This window comes from Manis pentadactyla, chromosome 4, assembly GCF_030020395.1.
Source record: "Manis pentadactyla isolate mManPen7 chromosome 4, mManPen7.hap1, whole genome shotgun sequence".
Taxonomy (NCBI): Eukaryota; Metazoa; Chordata; class Mammalia; order Pholidota; family Manidae; genus Manis; species Manis pentadactyla.
Genome location: NC_080022.1, coordinates 95,365,965 through 95,383,564, shown reverse-complemented (window position 1 = coordinate 95,383,564; position 17,600 = coordinate 95,365,965). Strand labels below are relative to the sequence as shown.

The following is a 17,600-nucleotide window of genomic DNA, read 5'->3' as shown; positions in this document are numbered from 1 at the left end:
AAATCTCTAAAAACTGTTGTCATTTGTTTCTATGATCAGATAAAGCATTCTTTAGTGAACATTTAGTGAAGAGGAGCTACTTAAATGCAATGCAATGGAACCTGTTCAATATCATATTGGATATTTCCTTTTTTCTTGAGTAAAACCATAAAAACAAATTATTTTATTAGTTTAAGTGAAGCATACAATAGGATAAAAATGAGCAAAGGTTAGGCCTATAATTGATTTACTATGGCAGCAACATATTTACATCTTTACAACTAGTTTTAGAGACTTCCATTGAAATTTGATTTATAAGTATTTTTATTTAAATGCAATATGGGCACTATTAAAAATATTTTTTATTATGATAAGAAAAGAATGACTGAAATTCCAGAAAGATAAACCCAAGTACTTAAACAGTGTGCATAGGATGGCCAAATCATGCAAATCAAAGCCAACAAATCTATAGGTAGTGAAGTTCTAGTTCTTTCATGTTAGACTACTGTGTTTGACATATAGTAACTCATTTAATTTTTACAAAAGCCTACAAAACGTACTATTATCCCCATGTTACCAATGAAGAAATAGAGATTAAATGGCTTGCCAAAGTCAAATGGCAGAGGATTAAAACCAAGAAGGCCTACCCCTACAATCTGGGCTCTAACCTACTGTTTCTCTAATTTAAGTTTACCTAGCAGTCTGGTTAAAATACAAAATCTGATTCAGTGGGGACACAGAGTTGAGAATCTTCACTCTAACAAGCTCCAAGGTGATACCAATGCTTTTGATTCTTGGACACAATTCTGAGTAGCAAGGCCCTAAACTACTAAACTTCTAAGATTTAAGAGGAAGGAAATGATTAGAAGTTAGAAAGTGAATTTTCAGGGTATTACAATCAAACTGAGCGGTCCTCCTAAGTCATGCTCTAACACAAAGCCAAACAAGCTGGGATGACTGCTTCCCTGACTTACAGATCTCTGATACATGGGGGTCCTCTTTTGTTTTTTAGTCCCAGATGAGGTAGAAGATGAAGATAAAGGTAAAGAAAGTGAAGGAGGGGCTGCAGGAGGGGGATGAGGATCTGATGACACAGTAAAAACGTTCTCCATCTCAAACAGCTGTGGTAACATAGCATAATGTTTATAACTATGATCAGTAACAATTTAACACACATTTGACAGTCAACCACCTTATCTTTATAGATTCCCCATTAGGTTACTTTAGCAAATTATAATTCATTTAATCAGATTTCTGTTGGTGAAATAAAGTATTAACATTAAAAAGGTCAAACTGAAATGTATTTTTTAAAGCCTTAATACAATCCATAATCCATAATAATTACAACTTTAAAAATGCCAGAAGGACTTTCTGGTGACTGCTAGAGATAATGCAACCCAATTTCTTCTCAATGTCCTACAACTTTACAAAGAATCCAATATTCTCAATCACTTGTCTCTCTAAAGTAGGGTATAAAGACGGTGACCCAATGGAGCATGGGAAGAAAACATTAGAACTATATATTTTTCCCCAAAAGACAAAAATTAGTTTTTAGAAATATTTATTATATATTTACAGGAGAGGCCTTGCTGAGTTATGTCAGTTCACATCACACATCACATACGTTAAGGAATTCTGAGGGAGGAGTGGAGAAACTCCACATGAGGTAGACATGAAGCACTCACTCATTTGCTTTTAGCTTATTACAGTTTATATCTGTCCAATTAAGCAGACAAATTTAGCTATCTAAACTGCCCTCACAAATAGACAAGTGGTTGAAGAAAACTCCTACAGAAGAATCTTAGAGAAAATAATGCTAATAAAAGTTTGCGAGCTGACGCTTGTAATCATAGTTGTAGTTCTTTGACCATGACATGAAATAAATGGCCACTTAATGAGATCTGATAAGTCTGCCAAATTTTTAAGACCAAGTTGTACTAGTAACAATAAAACACATATGTACATTGTTCCTCAAATATCGATCCATGATAGTATGAAGTTTTTAAACACTTAGAAATTAAGCATCATTTTTCTAGTGACTTTTGCATTAACAGGTAAACATTTAAATAATACTGTTTATTTCATCTCTGCCCTCTTTGTACCATGTTTTACAACACAAATACAGTAATATAATCGTGCAATTTATAAATGTATACACAAGTATATACTGACCGTACATGCTTTTACAACAGTATGATCACATTAATTTGAAGGCCACTATTGAAGATAAATGACTCAGATCGTGACTTTCAAGTTGTGTTTCTTCAATGTATGGACTATAGTTCTTATTACCACACAAAAAAGAATACAATAATATGATCTGGAAAACAAAGGCCAGGAAGCTGCAAAACTAGTCTCAAGTCTCCAGTCTCACCACACATACCTGCAGGGCAAGAGGTTAAGATGGTTTTTCTTACCCTAAGGGAAAATGAACCAAATCAGAAGGGATTACAGCTATTTCATTTCCTTTTAAGATTCTAAATAGTTCCCAAACAAGGGTATTAGGCTCAAGTCTCACCTCACCTCTATGTTCTTGTCAAAAGATAATTGAAAAAGAGCTTTTTCCCTTCTAGCATCTTTCCTGACTTCTTTAGCCTCTATCCATTTTGGGTTTTTTTTAAAAGGCAAAAAAAATACACCACTCAAGGGACGTTAGGTAAGAAATGTTAATACCTTTCCCTTCAGAGAGTTCCTAATAATTTGGCTAAACTGCATTTCTGTGGCATTGTCAATTTTTTTAGGCCAGCACCACCAAAACTTTCAAGAAGTACCATTAAACAAAATGGAAATTCATAAAAAAAACCACCAGTTACATAAAAATAGAAAAGGTAGACAGCTCAATGGATGCTTGTTTACAAAAAATTAAGATATAAAGATACCACCAGGAAAAAAAGGTGGGAGGGGGAGATGGAAGGAAAGGACCACTATGTAAATATATTTTTTTAAATGGGGGGGAAATAAACTTAAGATTCCAGAGAGAATTAAATGCCTAAACAAATATTAGGCAAAAATGCACATACAGTATTAATAAAATTTTTGGATCGGGACATTCTAGGAATAAATAGGAATAAATAAAATAGGAAATAAAAAGGAAAAAAACTGCAAAAGGATCAATATTTGGTTATATAAAAAATACAAGCTTTTATACTCAAACCTAAGGAAACAGATGCAAATAAAATTATCAGTGTTATTATTGAAGACTAAGCAAAATCAATATACATTAAACTAGTACTAGAATGTAAGTTTCATGAGGGCAGGAACCTTGTGTTCAATGCTAAATCAACAGTGTCTAGACAAATGGTGCCTACGGCATAGCAGGCACTTGCTTGCTGAATTACTCAAAGACAGTAAGACAAATTAGTCTTAAAGCTAATTCATTAAACACAAAACATATGAAAAACTTCAATTTTGGCAATCAAAAATGTAGATGAATTATTTAACTACGAAAAATAAAAGATTGAAAAATATTGAGAAAATGACTAAGAACAAAATGCTCATATAGTTTTATGGTGGCAAACTGGAGCAACCTTAATGAATTTCAGTTTAGATAACAGGTATCAAAATATGAAGGTACTTCCCTTAATTCCACAGCAGGAATCCTGTCCTGGGAAATGTGAAATGTGGACAAGGCTTAGTGCACAAACAGGTTCAATGAAATGTTTTAATAACAAATTCCTAGAAACAATCTAAAGCCTAACACTGGTTCAAGAAGTCATAGTAATTTATATAAACACTATGTAGTCTTTAGAAAGGATGTGCAAAAAACGCTTATGCTGTAATAAGAAATGACTAATAAGAAAGATATTTATATACTATGATTTCAATTGTATTTTAAAAAGGGAAGATCGGCAAAGTCTAATTTAATGCTCACAGATGAGAAAACCCTTAGGAAGTGTCCTAAGGGCACAGTGCTAAAAAAAATGGTAAATGGAAACAATCTCATACCTAGTGCATGGCTCACATTCTTAATCACTACCTTCAACAAACCTTGTATCAGAATTTGAGAGCCTACAAATGCATCAGCACTGTTCTAAGTTCTATTCATATTTTAGTGAACACAAAAAAACCACCAACTTCATCTTCATCAAGCTTAGACTTTCTACACTTTCCTTATTTTTAAAATTGGGAAGTCATTAGCAAAATTAACCCCCCTTCTAAAAAAGAAGAATTGCAAAGAATCTCAGGTCAAATTTAAACTTAACTTTTAATCCAAATCAACTTAACCTCCTTAAGAACAGAGAATCAGAATCAAAAGACTGGTTTTTAATTCTGCTTCTCATACTTAGAGCTGTCTGGGATTGTTTCCTCAAATGTAATATGAGGGCCTATGGAATTTCCAAATCCTCTTGTAAAAAAAATAAATAAAAATTCTGTGCTTAATTTCTTTTGTAACCCCTTTGTCCTTACCCCTCCCTTATTTTAACTTAGTCTGCCTGGCTTCTGACATAGAAAAATTAATTTAGAAAACGTAGCCTACTTCATGATGATAGACAGTTTTAGAAAATGACTGTACTGTTATTATTCTAAACATACCTTCCCTTAACTTCCACTGTTCCAATCCATTTTCTGAGTGCAACTATTTTGTATACTGTCATCTTCTGGAAATGTACCAATCAGTCATTCGAGTGCATTTAACCATTATTTTTATTGTACCCTGACCAATATAAATAGAGTAATGAGTGATTATGTCTTGATTCTCTCGACTAGTTTCAGAAACTCTGTATAACAAAAAAACCTCCAGATCATTTCTTAACAAATTAATTAGTAAAATCAGGTCTTTTCCTTCTGGTAATTGATCATTTATTTGTTCCTACAGAAAAAACTAATTAACACTTTTCAATATCCTTTGTTGGTTAACCTAAAGTTATAGGGATAATTTTAAATTATTAGGCTTCGTAATCTATCTTTTAGGTATTCTATGCCCTTCCTTAGTATCTACTTCACAGTGATACTGTGATGATTAAATTAGTTGCTTCATATAAAAAGCCCAGAATAGTGCTTAGCACACAAGTAATCACATAACTTACTAGGTCTTTTTAAAAAGCAAGGCAAGGATAGAATCTGGCAGCATACACCTGGAGAACTCTCTAAAAAATCAGACCAGTACCTTTTCATGTACTATTACCCAACCTACATTTCTCCATATTGACCATTACGTTATTATAAAATAATTCCGTTAGATGCCTTACTGAAAAACCTTATTTTTCATTTGTTTGGTCCTGGATTTTTGCTAGGGATAGAGAGCAAGCTCCAATTTTTCCACACCTGATTTTGGGAAAAAAACCAATCAAGACATTTACTAGTTCCTGGTCACTGGTATCTATTAACACTAACACACCCTTAAGTAAATTACCCTGTTATCTTCTCATTCATCTGGGGCTTTCATTCTTCTGATGTTCCTAATTTTGCTTTCCTTTTGTCACCTTTAGACTGTCTTAACCAAAACACCAAATCACCCATGGCCAGGATTTTTTAGGGCTATCCCACTCATCCATATTTATTCCTTCCTAAGTGTGTACTACTTTTACCATTTTAACTAAAGTCTCTTTTAAAATCTGGGGTTCTACTGCACTACCAAATCTATTTCCTTAGCTGTGCCCCTTTTAACCTGAGTAATTCACAGATGTACAAACAGCACGTTTTACCATCAATATCCCCCATCCCACCCAATTATTATTTATCTGTTGTAAATACATGAATTAATGTATGTAACTTAATTTGTGACAGCTATGCATGCATACAGGTGTATTTATTTATATATTAAAAAAGGTCACGCAGCAAAAACCGATATTCAGATGATAAAGATTAGGCTAAACAAAAAACACTTCTACTTTATATCCATTTCTACAATTAATGTCAGTGAAACAAAGTAGAAGCTCTAGTGTCTAATATTCCACCCTTTTGAATAGTACAGACAGAATTGTACAGTTTGAATTTGTATCATCTTACCTACAGTTGACAACAAATTATCTTTAAAAGATCAGATATGGAGGTAGGAAACAAACAGAAAAAGCAAATGGTACAGTAACCTTAAAATGAGCAACTGAGTGTCTATTTATGGAACACATAATTTAAATAAGTTGTTAATACTGGTAGTTCTCAGTTGAAGAATAAATTCTACTCCAGAGTAAGACCCATCAACCTTTAGATAAATTGTGGAAATAAAGGCCTAGCTAGAGTGCTTCTTGAAATGATGATGAAGCTTTTATATCACAACAATCCAGGAATGGCCTATTTTCATTCTTTGTTCTATTTGATCGCCACAGCATTTTAAATAAGGCACCAACTTCTTCAAATTGTATTCCTTGGCATTCTTTCCCAACTACCTCTATTTATTTGAACATTCTCTTCTTTGGTGCTTCTTCCTTACCTATAAATAGACTTCTTCTGAATTCCAAGCCTTTACTTCTATCCATTTTAGAAAAATCTAGACCTCAAGATTAAAAAGGAATTGCCCTTCGTAATCCCACCTGACCAAAATTACCAGTTTATTAACATTCCATACTGGCCTACTGTCTCAACTTTTCTCCGGATCACTATCAATCCACACCCCAGATTTCCACAATATATTTTATTTCATCAAGTACCCACCTTAACTTCCCTATTCCTATGAACAAAGGTTTCTAGCTTGGAAAACTGGATAGTTAAGCAAATTAAGTTCAGTTCCCTCACATTCAGTTGGTCACCAAGTCCTAAGACTTCTACCATTAAAACACCTAGTGCCTACATCTTTCTCAGCTTATACCCTAACTTCCATCTTCCTTACACTTTATCCATTGCTCCTAACAGGTCTTCCCATCCTCAGCCTATCTCTAAAAGTGGCACCAGCTGTCTTTCAAAGACATACTTCTGAATATATAATTTTAAAATCTGAAGCAATAAAGCCACCTCAGTTTTGAAACACAAAATCCATTAAGCTCTTGCTTATAAACACCTGACAACTTTCCTACAGAAGTCAAATACAGTGGACCCTCAGAACCTGCCTCCAGCAAGCCTCCCTTTACAGTTAACTCTCTCCATCCCACAAGACTGTTCTCTACTCTGTTCATAATGGACTTACTCAATATACCATGTGCTTTCTCATCTCCCTCAATCTGCTTATTTTGTTACCCCTACACCTCTACCAGAAGACTTGTCTCTCTCTTTACAATATACTTCTCCCCTTCTCTGTAGGCTTTCTTTACCCTAGGTTACAGACACCCCCCACAACCCCCTGCCACCAAAGACTGCAAAGGGGATTCCTACCTGAAACCCTAACTTCTAAACAGTACAGTTTTTCTGAGACGAATAAATTAGAGATCTGCATGTAAATATAATCTTGTGTGAAAAATCCCATAGTTCTGACCATAAATAACGTGTTCATATAACAAGAGACAATAAATAAAACTTGGTATTTTCAGACTAAAGAGTTGAGGACGTAAAGTGTTTTCTGAATACCTGTGGAAGAGAACAGATTAAGAATTTGACCAAATAAATAGGAAACCCAGAATTATAAAGTGATTCTTGCCAACAGGAACTACAAACCTACCTCGCAGTGATAATCAAATATTGCACTTTCAGTAGTATTTGCTGATTCTTCTTTTACAGCACACGTTTCAAAGGATGAAAGTTGCTAGTATTAAAAAAAAAGAGCGAGAGAAAATGATCTATCAAGCTAATAAAGAATACAACTGCTGCTGCACCGGGCAATCTCACAGTACAGCACTGAAGAAAACAAAGACTACTAGCAGCGTTGGGAAGTGCTCTTTCAAAGCTGTTGAGTAGGCACAAACTTCTTGTTTCAGATCAAGTGTTGTGTCTTCAATTTAGGTGTACTCTTCTTTGGTCTTGTTGGTTGTTTCGAGGTTTGTTCCTTGCCTGATCTGAACTTGAAGCAGCAGTTTCAGGTGGTAAAGTCTGTTCTGTTACACTTCATACTAAAGATAAAAAATGGAAGACATTAAGTATAACTTACATAAAAGAATTAGTGACAGAGGGTGGACAGAGGAAGCATACTCATTTGATGTTAATCTCTCAAGTGCTAACGGATTACCTCCTTTGGTATCATATGCTCAAATTAGGAAATTACATCCAGTCCTTACTGACAATCCCCTCCCCCAATAAGCTCTAAATTACATAGCATAATATTCAATTTAGTACAAGCATTTTATAAATACCTAGCACTGTGTTAGCTATTGTGGAAAATATGAAAGAAGTTCCTGCCAACAGGGAGTTTACACTCTTTATGAGAAGGTAAGAGTTACAGATGGACAAAATTCAGAATATAGAACAAAACACCAAAATTAATTTGCTTAACAAACATCTGGGTATCTACTATGTCACAATACTACTTATTGCTTATTCAACACTGTATATGTGCATCGAAACAACATGGTGAGCACAGAGATGGAATTTGAGCTTAATTAGAAGAGGCAGATTTTTAAGGGGAAGAGAACAACTTATTATTCTAGGCATGAAATAACAACATAAGCCAACCACAGTATGCCACTAGGGTCTAAGTTCCTTGAAAGCAGGGACCATGTATATAATTTTCCATGCCTGGCCTCAAGGGAAGCTTACTGCATGATGACTGTGGTAATAAGTACGACTTGTTTCAGAGAGGCAGTAGACTAGCCTGGCTAGAACACAGGCCTGGGTTAAAGTGAAATGGGACAGGCAGTGTGACAGGTGTAGTGGAGCTAGATTATGAAGTATCTCTACTTGATATACCAGGAAATGTTTTTGATGAAAGGGTTTTAAGTCATGACATTGTGTGGGAGATGGCGTAGTGAGGGAAAAGAGAAATCTCATTTGAGATGTTGTTCCTTTTTCTATAAAAACTGTTGTTCTCTTTTATAGACAATAAAAACAAGAGATGGGACAAGAAATACATTTGTAAATAAAACCACAGAATTGTGTTTTACATTAGCTTTAAAAATTATTTAGCACTGCCTGAAGTGTTAACTAAAATGGTGCTGTTAGTTAAAATGATTTATATGGGGAGAAGAAAAAGGTGGATTTGGTTTTAGGTATTAAAGAGAGGAATAGTATATGTGAAAAACATCAGAAATAAGAACAGCTATACGGTGAGAGGTCAGAGCTGGTGAAATAGGTTAGAGTAGGAGAGTTCAATTTAATCACTGATACTTACTAGTAAAAGCCATAAACAAGTTATTCTACCTAAGTTTCAATTTCTAATATGAAAAATGAAAAATAGGTAATAGCTGACCTGTGGCCTTTTTTTTTTTGTGGCTGTATGTTACATTCCATGACTTTATTATCTTATTTCAAATATGAAACATTACATTCGTCCCATCTTTCAGTTTTATTTAGGTCATTTACCCATTACCTAGACTAGATAATTCTTACACCAACAGTTTTCAAACCAGTTGGGAAGCTTTAAAAAATGCCTATGCCCATGGATGGAGCTAGAGATTATGCTCAGTGAAATAAGTCAGGCAGAGAAAGACAAACACCAAATGATTTCCCTCATTTGTGGAGTATAACAACGAAGCAAAATTGAAGGAACAAAATAGCAGCAGACTCAGAGACTCCAAGAAGGGACTAGCGGTTACCAAAGGGGAGGGGTGGGGGAGAGTGGGTGGGGAGTGAGGGAGAAGTGAATGGAGGGGTATTATGGTTAGTCCACATGGTGTGGGGGGATCATGGGGAAGACAATGTAGCACAGAGAAGACAAGTAGGGACTATGTGGCATCTTGTACACTGATGGGCAGTGACTGCAGTGGGGTATGGGGGGGAGTCGATAATATGGGTGAATGTAGCAACTACATTGTTTTTCTTGTGAAGCCTTTGTTAAGAGTATATATCGACAGCTTAATAAAAAAAAAACATCCCTATGCCCAGTCCCCACACAAAGCGTGCCTTAATGGCCTTAAGTATGACCACTTTGGTAATGATCTTTGATTCCTCCCTATCCACCCTCACATTCAATGCTGCAAGTCTTATTTCCTTCAAGGTTATCTTTTGTTCTAAATGACACATTTCAGTACAGGTTCTTGCACACTGGCAAACTTCCAGTGTCAGTCAACCTTTTCCATTTTCTGTCATATAATATTTGCCTGACTGATCTACCTAAAACTCCAATTTCATATTATTTCCTAGTCTAAAATCTTCAGTCATTTTTCTAGCACTCTTAGATGGGAGAATCTTAATTCTGACTGCACACACAACCCAACCACTAGAGCAACTTAAAAAAAAAAAAGCCTTGATCCCACACCTTCAGATTCTAATTAATTTCACTAGGCTTAGGTCGTAGTTGCTGGTGTATTTTCTCTCTCCTCTTCCAAAGTGTTTCCGACTTGCACCTAGGATTTAAGAACCACGGTTCAAGGTGTCCCTATTCTACTTTTCCATCTTTACCTTCTACTGCTCTCCAGTTCTTCTCTTAGGTCCATTTTCCTCCTTAATCCATAAACACAACTCTTGGGGGGTATTTCTGAATTCTAGTCTTTCTGCATATGGGTCTTCCCACAAAGAATCTAAATGCACCATCTTCAAGGTGACAAGCCTTTTTTGACCATTCCAGCACAGATTACCTTAATTCCCACTTATACGAGGCAGTAACTCCCACTGCCTCGTTTTACAATTTGTTTACACTTTTATTTTACACTTCACACTTAATGTTTATGAATCTTGTTCCTCCAATTATATTTCAAATATCTCAGAGATAAATTCAAGTCTATTTCTTTATTACAGCCCCCTTTAGTGCCTAACCCAGTACTGCTAAACCACAGTAGAAACTGATAGAGCAAAAAGGCAATTAATCCATAATAGGCAAAGGACACCATGACTCAAGTGTAGACAGTTCTACCAACTTTAAAAAATTTTGTTTCGGTTAACTGTATAAGTCTTAATTATCCAATCAACAAATCATCTCTTTCTTTAAAAATAGACTTGGTATACTGGTTTAACTTTAATACCTTATGAACCCAAAGACTTCAAAATTGCTATCTGATAAAATAGGCGAGAATATCATTAAACTGCTGAGGACAAGGCTCTGTGTATTATAGGGGGAAAAAAATCAAGAGAATTTATCTTGAAAATCTTGAATTGGATTAACCCAGTCTAGAGTGCCTTCTTATGTTAAGAACTGTCAGGTTTATCACTTAGTAACACAGAAGTCAAGAGACTTCCAGAAATCTAAAATTCTGGAGCATTGCAGAGACAATCTTGGGAACTAATGAAGCCCATTAGGATCTATTTAAGCTCAAACAAGCCCAACTATCATGAATAATTGAGAGCAGCTGAAATTTGATTCATTAATACCTTCACAGTTGTGAGATTTCTATGGTTAACAACCAAATGTTCTTCAATCAAATTAACACTTACTGAAAACTTAAAAGGTATTCACACATTTAAAACTGGCTATCTACTCATGTCAAAATTATTAACATTAATGGGTAGTATTGGCAGCTTTTGCCTTACCCACCCTCTAATCATTAAGTCCATCCCCCTCCACCGCCAAAGCTAGATACTTTTCTTAGTCACATGAAATACCAACTAAAAAAAAACTAAGGAATAATTTACAAGCGATCTGAGGGTCTCTCTGATGCTAGTAATTAACTTTGTCATTTGCTTGTATGGAAACGCTATCACCATTAGCTAATTATTAACTATTATGTCACATTGTTTTAGGAGTTAAAGCTAATTCCCTTACCTCAACTGATAATCCAAATCATTATCCCCTATTTCACTTGTCTTAAAAATACCATCACCTATTTTGTTATTCTCCCCAACTCCCTTCGCTGCCTTATCAAAGGCATAGCGGAAGTCAGGCACATAGGAGGCACTAAATACGTTGACCTAATACATTAATGTAGTCAGTAATCCATCTAAAATATACCATGTAACCCAGCTTATCATTTGACAAGTTATTTTCAAATTCTGTACAGCACTCATTTGGAGAAAATGTTAATGAAGGGCTAATCGGTCTCCAAGTATCTCCCCACCTAACCCACTTTCTTTAGGGAGTACCTTCTTCCTTTGAGAAGAATAAAGAACTAAATTGGAGCACAGGACTAAAAAGGTTTATTGTTGATTTGTATGAACAACATTCTTGCCCTAACTTGCCAGTTCGTATTTCTTGATGCATTAAGATAAATTTATCAATTCTGCTATAACCTGTATAACTCAGGTGCTTAACAAGTTTTAATTAATTTTTACTCTAGAATTTTTTTGTATATGTTTAGTAATAATAATAATGCCAGGTGGTTACTGGAACATCTACTAAGATAAATTTGACATTATCTATCACTTCACTACTTGTATATACACTAATACTTTGAAAGAGGGCAAATGCCAATGTGGGAAGAAGAAATGCTCTAGACATAGTATCAGAAAGTAGTGTAGACCAGCACTGCCCAACAGAAATATAAGACAAGCCACATATGTAATTTAATATTTTTTAATGATCAGTAATTTAGTAATCTAGCTGAAGGAAATGGGGAAACTAATTTTAATTAAGTACCTTATCTAACCAAATAAATCGTCTACATGAGCTCGATCTTAAAAAATCAAGTTTTTACATTCCTCAAAATCCAATGTTTACTTTTACAGCACATTTCAATTCAGGACCGCACACAGTTCAAGTGCACAACAGCCACACACGTCTAGTGGTTATTGTATTGGTCAGAGCAGGTATAGACAGACGAGGGAAAAAGGCACTGGAAAGTCCAATAGATCAACCATTAATGTAAGGCTTTTGGGCAAAGTCTTTGATTGATAAAAGGAGGCAGTATCAAGCAAACCTGACCATAGCAGGAGCTTATACTCATTATATTTTAGAAGGGCAAACACTAAACTGGTTATGTAATGGCTAGAAGTTGCAAACCAGTGGACAACCTACATGCTCACTGTGAAGACACTGCTGATCATGTTACTTTCAACTACACACAAATGTTTTACTTCAGCATAAAAAGGCTTATTAAATATAAAAATGCTCTGAAAATAAAATTACCATTCAATACTTCTGAACAGAATACTGCCTAGAATACAATATTCAGTTTAACAGCCCTAATAAAAATGTAGTACAATAGAAACTACTCCTCAGGCTTGGCAGTATGAAGTGAACAAAAATGTGTATTGCTTTTTTATCTAGATATTCACACATGCAAATGGAAAACATTCTAATGTCAACAGAAAGGAATTTGTAAAATCCTGATTTGGCAAAAAAGGATTTAACAAGAAGTGACAGTATTCAAGAAATCAAGTCACTCTCACCACAGCAGTTTCACGAAGACATTCTATTGCTTCTTTAAAAAGTTATAATTCTTCTGGCTATATTATGAAAATCCCCTAAGTTTTACAGCTTCCCATAGGACAGTTTGCGTCAAACATCTCGAAGAAGTTTCCCCTTGTTTTTTGAAAAGACAAAGCTAAGCACTAAGCAGGCCAATCTTATTTAACAAGATCAAGGTTTTTGTTTTGTAATACAGTTCTAAAATTCAACTCCTTAAAAATCTGTTCAAGTATTTGCATGTTTCAACTATCTTGTCAAAACTACGGGTCTTCACAAAGGTGTGAATACCACTGAAACATACATTTAAAAAAAGGCTGCAATGGTAAATTTTATGTTATGCGTATTTTTATCAGAGAAGAAAAGATTTTCTGAAATGTCAGAAGGCCCTGCTGGATGACTTTACATGGAGGGAAGGGAAAACTAGAGTGGGATAAAGCAGGACTATATGGCAAATATTCATGCTCTCATTTTTGATTTGCTAGGAACTTACCAGAATTTTCAACCAGAGTCTAAAGGTCAGACTTGTTAAGTCAGAACTTAATTACAAAAAAAGAAAACCTATCTTCTGTGCCTGGAATACTTTACTTTTCAACTCAGCTGCTATAAATACTCATCTCGAGGGTAAACATCCAGAGCAGCTGCAAAATCACTCTAACCACTACCATCTCTTTTATTTTGGGCCTAGGGCTAAAGGAAGCAAAAAAAGAAACAAGACTGAATATTCATCTAGATTTTATGACTCAGGTATATGCTTATTCAAGTATATAACTCCTGTACCTACACACATCTAGAATACCGTTATTGGTTAGTACTAAAAGGACATTAAGGTATTATACTGGCCCTCAATGTAGTATTGACAATGCTTGCCTTCTAATAGCTCAAAATGAGAACTACTCAGCGTTTTGACATAGAATAAATTGTATTAGTGGGCTATAATTTGGTGCCCGCATTTTATATATCTACAGGTCTGGAGGGGAGCTACCATCCTGATAAAAAGCTAACTCAAAGGAAACATTTAACTACCACACTGCTTTTGAGTGTCCTCCCTCCCCTTTCCCCATCTTCCAGCTCTTTAGAGGACAACATTCTTTCACTTATTTTAGGTGCAAAAAAAGGAAATTACCTCATACAACAACGTTCATATTTGTGTTTGACTGAAGGCTGTTTTAGGGAGCATTCCCTGCCTCACTTGTGTTGTCAAGCAATAGAGGAGCCATCTGGGTGTTTCTGAAGGAAAACCTTAATGCAAAAGAACCGTGGCACTAGAGACTTCGTATTGATAAAACATCGGATAGTAAAACCCTGGAAAGTGTCTTCGACCATCTGCAAATCTACTCTTCATAAAATGACGAAGCCAAGCCGCTCAATGCAGTGTAGGTCAGGCTCTCGCACCATATAAGCCAGAGAAGGTGGTTAGGAGGACTCCACTGAGCACGCCCTAACCCCAGGATATAGAGGTGAGAGCCCAGGGTCTAAGATCAGAGGCTAGTTCCCTTTCTAAGACGAAGGGGAGGCGAAGAGGGGAAGGCTGGGTGTTGAGACCAGAGACAACTCTAGGTGACTTAAGGATGAAAATTCGGCCGCACTACTGTGTCGGAACTGGCCAAGGAAAGATGTCTCTAGGCACTCAGATGCAGCGGGGTCTCAGTCCATACACAAAGGAGGCGCCACTGCCGCACTGCGCTCTGGTATTGGTAGTCAGTGCCCCAAAGAGGTGACGGCCAGAAAACTATAGGGTCCAGAGTCAGAGTAGGCCCCGCTCCTCTGCCTCGGGCTCTTCCAGCTTCACACAAAGGACCGCGCCACCACCCCCCCTCGCCCCGCCCGCCGGGATTTGTAGTTCCCGATTGCCTCGCCAAGCCGCAGAGGAGGAAGAGGCCAAACTACAACTCCCAACAGTCTCCGCGCCCGAGCCCCGCACCCCTGCCTCCATCTTGGCTGCGGTCGGAGCCTCCATTTTCGCTCCCTCCCCCCACTTTAGTCACTACCGCCACCACTACGGACCTACGCCTAGCTTCAACGGTTCGCTCCGGCTCTGCGGCCTGACGTGAGGCCTGGACAGCTGAACAGGGGACAGGTGGGAAAGCCCGAGGTAGGGACTCAGGGTGAGACCTCCCCTACCTGAAGCTCTGTGAGTGCCCACCTTGACTCAGAAGACTCTCTCATTAGTCCTTGCCTTCTCATATGCCCTTAGCCTGGTTTCTTGCTACCCACAATTGGACCCAGAGGTCGTACTCACCCCAACAGCTCAGCGCCCCCTCTCCAGCGCCGCCATAAGCAGCACGGCCCGGTACGTAGGAATAAATCTCGCTTCTCTCGCGAGAGTCCCGGGCTCCGAGCGCGTGCACTGGAGGCAGGTGGGTGGGTACTCCTAATACGCTTGCGCGCAAGGACGAATGACGCCAACCAGTATGTTGCGCTTAACCACAATTAACGTGGTGGCTACGTTACCCTAGGTTGCTTCCCCCTGAACTGCAGGAAGCAATCTGGATGTTTACTGACTCCTCTGGGATGCAAGGGGCGGGATGGCCAATGACTTTAGGAGTCTGATCTTTGCAAACCTGTATGCTTTACGCAGCAAGACCAGGCTGAACCTTGAAGGCGAACGATTGGGAAGACATATCCAGGAATGTCATGTAAAGGATTTCACTTTTCCCAGCGATAATCCAGAAGCTCCGTTCTTAGTAAAGGTAATTTGGAAGGCTTAAGCGAGACCTTTGTCTCCCAGAAACAACTGCTTGCGACTTACGGGCAGGAGTAAGCAAGACAGCAGAATCATTAACGCGCGCACACTAACACACACAATTCACTCACCCACTCACTCAACCGACCTTTCTAGAGGCTGAAGTACTAACCAAAAGGTTGAAATCAGGGTGAATGGATGATTCATCCAAGGGGGTTAAGAATGTGAGAAACACACTCACTGGTCTAAATTCTATAAGTGGACACGGAGACAAAGAGAACAGTGGAGCGAGGCTTTAATGACGGCCTTACAAGATGGGGTGTCTGGTGGGCAAGCACACCTGGGGAGTTTGGCGCCAATGATTTATCTCCTAGTGCGCGAGTCCCTCCCCTGGTTCTTCATTGGCTGAGTACTACAGGGTTCACAGTCTTCCCCGGACGTCGCCTAAGCCCGTTATATCTTTCCTTTACATTTGTCTTATTCTTATTGGTAGGTTTAAAAAAACTCAAACAGGTATAGCCAGGCCCTTATCAATTTTCCCACCCCCACTCTCAGCCCAAGCAGCTTCCACCACGTGACCCTTTGTTAATACCTTACTGTTAAAATGTTTAAACATCCTAGTGGGAATAAATCACATTTAGGTTTTATACTCTTTCCTAACAAGAAGGAAGGAGGAAAATGGTTAATTCTGGCCAAGAAAAGTTCAGTGATTATTCTCTGGTGAGAGGAATACTTTTCCCAGATTCTGTTGCTCTTTCACTTGACAGTATTGTGTAAAAAAATGACCTGTCATGTTCCTGAGAACTCTCCTGCTCACTTGATTTTTGCTTTTAACACGTACTTACTATGCATGCACCTCTTGGTCATCTCTGGGGTGTATACAGTAGTAAAGACAAACAAACATGGCTCTATCCTTAAGGAATTTTCAGTCTAGCATCATTCAATAATCACAAAACAAATCTAAACATACACATTGAAATAAGTACAATGAAGGAAAGGTATTAAGAGAGTATGTAACCTCCAATTCTGACCACACCATCTTGAATTCTAAGAGGAGGCAATATCCTACTTCTGATGTTCACAGATTTTTCTCTCCGCCTCTGTTGCTATTAGGTCCAGTCCTCCAAGCTGCCTCTTTATTCTCTTTGATGCCTTCCCATGCTTTCTTACAGATACTTGCTTCATTTTCAATGTGTTCATAGTTTGCTGTATCGTAATTATTAGTTTATACTAGCTAGTGATACTTTAGGACAGGGCCTGTGAAATTCATCTTTGCTTCCTGGTTCCTGACAGTACCTAGCAAAGACAACTCTCAAAAGCTTGTTAAATGAATAACACTGAATAGCTGTGCAGAAGTTGTTAGAAACTGGAATGTTCTGTTTGGGGAAGTACAGACTGTAAACATCAAACCAGCTGTTTCCTTTGTCCAATTCTTAAATTGATATCTGTCTTTTCTAGCAATGTATTTGGTCTGAGTATTCTAATACAGTGATACAGAGAAACTGCCTTGGGCTCTTGCACTAGAAACAGGTCATGTGAAGCTGGGCTAAAAGTAGGATTAGGTCTAAGAGCACACATTCTCAAATATCACAGCATGGGAAATGTAAAAAATAATAGTCTCACTGAATTCTATAAATAAAATTCCTTTTAATAAGAAAGAATGTCTTGATTTGCTACCATTACATATAGCTTCTAAGGACT

General features: G+C 37.3%; 1 protein-coding gene across 4 annotated transcripts in view; it reads right to left on the bottom strand.

Annotated features, from left to right (window-relative positions):
* The window catches only part of CSDE1 (cold shock domain containing E1), a 36,006-nt gene extending 20,418 nt beyond the window's left edge, over positions 1 to 15,588 (bottom strand). The window contains exons 1-4 of one of the 4 annotated variants that reach the window (XM_036923361.2): positions 15,456 to 15,559; positions 14,340 to 14,443; positions 7,508 to 7,895; positions 954 to 1,100 (exon numbers count right to left, since the gene is read on the bottom strand). In XM_036923361.2, the coding sequence (XP_036779256.1) occupies positions 954 to 1,091 (138 nt within the window). In that variant the 5' untranslated portion in view covers positions 1,092 to 1,100; positions 7,508 to 7,895; positions 14,340 to 14,443; positions 15,456 to 15,559. Of the gene's footprint in view, positions 1 to 953; positions 1,101 to 7,507; positions 7,896 to 14,339; positions 14,444 to 15,455 lie in introns of all 4 variants that reach the window. The other 3 variants (XM_057500508.1, XM_036923360.2, XM_057500509.1) reach the window with 3 other exon arrangements.
* Positions 15,589 to 17,600: the final 2,012 nt, after the last annotated feature.